Source organism: Anopheles darlingi, chromosome 2 (assembly GCF_943734745.1).
Source record: "Anopheles darlingi chromosome 2, idAnoDarlMG_H_01, whole genome shotgun sequence".
Taxonomy (NCBI): domain Eukaryota; kingdom Metazoa; phylum Arthropoda; class Insecta; order Diptera; family Culicidae; genus Anopheles; species Anopheles darlingi.
Genome location: NC_064874.1, coordinates 36,891,903 through 36,897,572, shown reverse-complemented (window position 1 = coordinate 36,897,572; position 5,670 = coordinate 36,891,903). Strand labels below are relative to the sequence as shown.

General features: G+C 39.8%; 1 protein-coding gene across 1 annotated transcript in view; it reads left to right on the top strand.

The window, feature by feature from the left end:
• The first annotated feature begins 533 nt into the window (after positions 1 to 533).
• The window catches only part of LOC125948584 (vertebrate ancient opsin-like), a 7,512-nt gene continuing 2,375 nt past the window's right edge, over positions 534 to 5,670 (top strand). The window contains exons 1-4 of the mRNA XM_049674800.1: positions 534 to 688; positions 1,620 to 1,986; positions 2,258 to 2,417; positions 4,680 to 4,875. Coding sequence (XP_049530757.1) covers positions 1,825 to 1,986; positions 2,258 to 2,417; positions 4,680 to 4,875 — 518 coding nt within the window. The 5' untranslated portion in view covers positions 534 to 688; positions 1,620 to 1,824. The remainder of the gene's footprint in view (positions 689 to 1,619; positions 1,987 to 2,257; positions 2,418 to 4,679; positions 4,876 to 5,670) is intronic.

Here is a 5,670-nt window from a genome sequence, read left to right as displayed (position 1 = left end):
ATAAATACGATAAATTCAAATCGCTGCATAAAGTGATAGCAATTACGTAAATAATTCCGGATGTGCAGATTTCGGGGTTTAATTCGTTATATTTTATATAGAACATTGCTCTCGTTATTTGTGGTCAATCAGACTCGTGAGCGGCCTAGTTGCCATAGAAATACCTGCGTCAACAAAACAATAACCTACCCAAACAGAGGACTCCGATGAGTTACTTGAATCCAGCATCCGGAACATGCTGGGTTCGTACACGATCTCGTGATGTGTGTTAACTCTAGAAGAACCGAAGAGCAGCCGATGTTTTTTAATGTGTTTCGTGCTTGGCAGATCCGTATCCTATCGCATCTGATCCTGGCGGCTCTCTCGGTTCGCGCACGAGACTCTGGTTTCGCCGGATATTGAGAAGCTCTTGGGACTCATAGACTCATCTTTCGATGTAGCCGGCAAAACATGGGTATAGTGAGGTTATCAGTGCGTACTACGAGGTAGTACAGTGTACTACCTCTCGTTCAGTAACCGGTTGACGCCTAAGACGAACGGACACAGAATTTCGGGTGCTACCGACTATCTTCGAAAGCGAAAGTGTGCGCCTGGTGAAGAATGTCCTTGTGCTGGTGCTAAAAAGGGAAAGTGAGACTCGTTTACACACTTGAAAAAGTTGCTTAAAGTGGATGTTTCATTGCTGCAGGTCACTCATGTTTTTGGTATTATTGGTGTTGGCAGTGAAAATGAAGAGCATAACCAATTATGAGAAAATGTAAAAATAGTGAATTTCGCCGCAATTAGCGGTTAGATTGTTAGTAGGAAACAAAATCATCTGGACCACACCTACAAGAAGTGAATGCATCCAAATGGTTGACAATTATTTTAATTAACGTGAAGCCTGTGCTGGCTCAATTATAGGGAACTGGGTATTTTGAGACAAGGAAAGCGATTCTGGTTTCTTGTGTTTTCGTTACAAAATGAAACTCCAGCAGAAAAGTAAAATTGTTCATTAGCAAAAGGATTAATTTTTTCCAACGATTTGCAAATGGAAAAATTACTTGATTATGTAAAGCGTTCCACGCTGCTTATTGTTATCGCTAAACTTTGCCCGCAACAGCATTGTTCCAATAATTTTAAGCAATTTTGTTTGGTTGGCTTTACTACAACTTAGTTTAAATTCGTACAAACGCCTACATTCGTTTCTTTTCCCAACAGTCTGACAAATTGAACAAATTTATTTGGCAGTCCTCCCACCTGCCAAGAGCACACATTTTGGTTGGAAGTTTTTGCTCCTATCGTCTGTTTGCCAGTAAGTTTTCTATCATCTAAGCTGTGTCTAATGCTACATAATTCTCGGAATTCATTTTTCACCCATTTGGTCATTTCTTGACTGCACAGCATGATTTAATGCTCTGCACAAGTTACACCCTACGCATGGAAGGAAAATTTGAAAAACCCAGCAGCCTAGATCGGCTGTTCGGGGCACACACAAAAATAGGTGAATCTAGCACAAGTGAGACGTTTGGGTGGTGTTGGTATTAAACGTTGTGCAATGTGGAGGCGAAAGCAAAGTCTTCCAGAATCTTAAGATTTCCTTAAGACCTGAAGATTAAGAACGATTGTGCCAATGACAGCTCAGTTTACAAAGTGTTTCTAGCAGGTAGCAATACAAAACGTGCCAGTATTCGTTCGCTGTGTGTTGCCGTAAGAAGTGTACTACAGTCATGATTAAAACCTGAAAAATAGGTTTAGAGTGAGTGGTTCCTTATTTTCGTCGCAAACTGTTTAACGCAGCTCACCAGTCCTAAAATCACCCCAAAAGATGTTGCAGCATCGACGATGAACGAGGATCCTACCGATGTGGCACTTACCGAAGCAGACTATGAAGAGTTGATGGACCCATGGGCGTATAATGCGTCCGCATTTGCATTGTTCTTCATTGGGTTTTTTGGTTTCTTTCTAAATCTCTTCGTAATTGCTTTAATGTGCAAGGATGTGCAGGTGAGCGTGTTAATAATTTTCTGTTTCTTGTATGGTGAATGGTACCGCATTCACTGCCCGTGATACAACCAACGGGTAGCTAGCAAATTCATTTCCGGAATGAAATGGATTCTGTCAATGCGGCTCATGTTAGAACCCAATGGCTTTTTCATAGGTGGGCTACTCGAGAACGGCCCCCAAACGTCGACTCGAATGGTCATTAGATCCTTGTCAGTTCGATGAAACAGGCTGACCCCAGGGTGTTGCTCACACCAAATTCAATTCGTTTCAGTTATGGACACCGATGAACATCATTCTCTTCAACCTGGTTTGCTCCGATTTCTCTGTGTCCATCATTGGAAACCCGCTCACGCTTTCATCAGCCATTTCACATCGCTGGATATTTGGCAGAACGCTCTGCGTTGCGTATGGATTTTTTATGTCCTTATTGGGTAATTCAATTCTCAATTTAGTTTCCATAGTGTAATCGTTTTCTTCTGTTGTTTCCCATGAATGTCATTGGTGTTTGCATTCGTTAGTGGGAGGTCTGATAGTTCGGTCTTATTTTATGTACTGTAGTGTTGTAGTGTACAGTAGTGCCGGTCTCCGGCGAAAATGAACGATAACTCCCTTTCCACATTTCCGGCAGAACGATTTGCGTAAACGATGAACCGCATTCGCTTTGAAATGCCCAATTTCACTTCAGCGGGAGCATCAAAGAATTTATGGTGTTTCATCCCCAGCCCCACAATTATTCGCCAATTCATTTGCTATTCACTGTGGTTTGGTCCTTTAATGCCTTGTGTTTGAAGCATTATAAGTGAGCAGGAGTTCTAAACAGTCAGTATAAAGTACCGTTTGGCATGATAACACGCGTTTAAAGTGATTTTAATTTGACGTTATACCGCTTCTTTGCATGTTTTGTGTATTGAAGACCACTTTTTGCTTAATTTCTCCCACGCTCGGGGCAGCTTAATGTCTTTTGTTTTACCAGTTCCGTCAAATCATCCTCTCTTTGAACTGCGAATAGCTTGATTCGTCAATTTTCCGAACTTTTCTTCTAGTTATTCTTTATTACAATGAAGCGTAAGCTTTCTGGACTTCCACAGTTTACTCGAACCCATTGCTGTTTTGTGGTATACGACTTATTTTTTCGTATGTTCCATATACTCTTTTTGGTGAGTAAGCCAAAGAATCGAAGCCTTTGCAAGCAATGACGACCTTCAATACCCTTTTTTTACAGACGGGGCTGACTCTATAAACCAGAAATGTTTCATCTCGCTTAGTGGATGACTAAATTATTGAAACTGTTGAACAGTTGTTCTCATGAGGATTCTTTATTGTGTTTGGGATTAATTATTATTCGTAATTTTGGTTAAACAAAGCTTAAGATTGCTGTATGTAACTCATTAATGAATCCATTGGTATAGAAAAGTTTAGAATATACTATAAACTGAATAGTTGTTTTGTAATGTTTAGAATGTACTACAACCGGTAAGATACATAAACACAAATATGTGAATACATACTTTTGAAGAAATATTTTTTTTGTGTAATAGTTTTTATTTTTAATAACAAGTTTCAGTTTCTAATCAGTTTACTTGATGCACTTACTTCAACAGGTATATCCATTTGATTCTTCTAATCTGCTGATGTTATAATTGTAGGGATCTTACTTTTACGTCCAATTTGCCTTATTGGTAATGTGAACATAACTTGAAGTATTTATTAAATGTATTTTGATTACTTTCGACATACTTTCTATATGTCGAATTGCATCTAAACATCAAATGTAACAGATCAATCTTCTTTAGGAAATGATAACACTTAAAGGCTAAAGATAGTTTTTATTGCAGCTCACCGTGAGCTGAAAGATAAACTCTTTATCAAGCACCGGGATGCGGTAACTACTGAAAATATTACTAAAGTTCGGACGCCTGCGACAGCCTTAGGGATGCACACCGGGCATAAACCGACGAATGTGGAATGTCGAAGAAGCAAAAGGAATGACGAGAGTCATTCGACGGAACCAAGAGAGAGGCTCGTTGTCATGTAATTCCAGTACAAAAAAATGCTGCTTATGTGCGTCATGTTACATTTTTTTCTTTTTTCATCCATCGAAAGATATGTTCAGCCTGTAGCCTTAGCCGTTCTGCCTTACGATTTGCTCTGGTTTTCCGTGTCGTAGAGCATCTCGCCTAGATATTGCATATGACTTGCGTCGGAATACGGTACACGGTGGGAAAAAGAGATAAATAAGTAAAAGCTCAACACTTTAGTCCACTGTTTATCTAACAGCTGTGATTGTTGGATTGGCATAAACGACAACTGTTTCCTGTTATGTTGAGAAGGGCGTATTTTTCCGAGAACAGATGCCGGGAATGGTTGTTTGTAAATCTGATATTGTGGGTCAGAATACGAATAAACCAACAGAATATAACAAAAAATATACCAAAATGAATAGAACACCATAGTGAAGTTTATCAAAGATTGATACAAACGCTATTTTTCTAGGTGCGTTAGGTACATATATGAAGAGTTGTTTAAGGAAAATTCAGCAATTATGATTGTTTTTTTTTTGTGAAAATAGCGGTTATTGCAAAACGGTAAAAGAACTAAATTGATTTCGTAGCATAGATACAAAGTTGAAACGTTGTTTCGATAGCCACATAACCATGTGTAATTGTTTTTTCGTCGGTTTTCAATGCAATCAGGAATAACATCGATTACCACCTTAACGGTGTTGTCATACGAACGATTCTGCCTTATCAGTCGGCCGTTTACATCCCGAAATCCATCACGGAAGGGAGCCCTTCTTGCGGTTCTTTTCATATGGACCTATTCGTTTGCCTTGACTTCACCACCACTGTTTGGCTGGGGAGCTTACACTCAGGAAGCAGCGAACATCAGGTAAGTGAGCTACTAAAGCCTGCAAGCTAGCACAAAGCGCCCATGGGTATGCTCAGAATGTAAAGTATTTGGTAAAAACTAGTTTAAAATGCGATTAGAGTGCAGCTAAAGTTACTCTTCGTCCTTTCGAGCTACTACATATGATTAATTACATGTTCAGTATAACTTCGATAAACCAATAATCTACACCATTTCAGCCATTATTTTGAAGGATGGCCGTGCATGTTTATCGTTAAGCAACCACGAAATCGAGTTAAATTGAAACCAAATACATGAAAGGACCCCCATCCATGATCAAATTGTCTATTAAACCGTTCAAAGCGTGATCATCTTCATTGGCCCTTAGCAAATCATACTGCTTCTGGGCCTGTCACATGGGACGATGGCGTGCCGATGTACGGCATCAAATTGTGTTCATTTCCTTTTGGCAGACTTACCCAAATTCCGTGAAGTACCACGATATAAATGACCTCTGCATGCACTATCCAAACAATTTGCTTCTGAGAAACTAGTATGAAAACGTCTCAAAGGAATTTCAACCCCAGCGACCCAAAATGTTATGAGCATCCTTTCAACTCTACTAGCGACGGCAATATCAATCTAGCGTTTTGGCAAGAGTTTAGTCTTCATTAACGACCGTATGGCAGGTAGCTCCATAACCAACGCAATGCGAATTGTATACATTTCCACTAAGTCCTTCATTCATCACATGATTTCCAGAAGCGAAATGCGGGCTGTAAGCGGGCCATACTCCCGGTCCCCATTACAGGATAGTTATTGAATTATTGAGTCGCA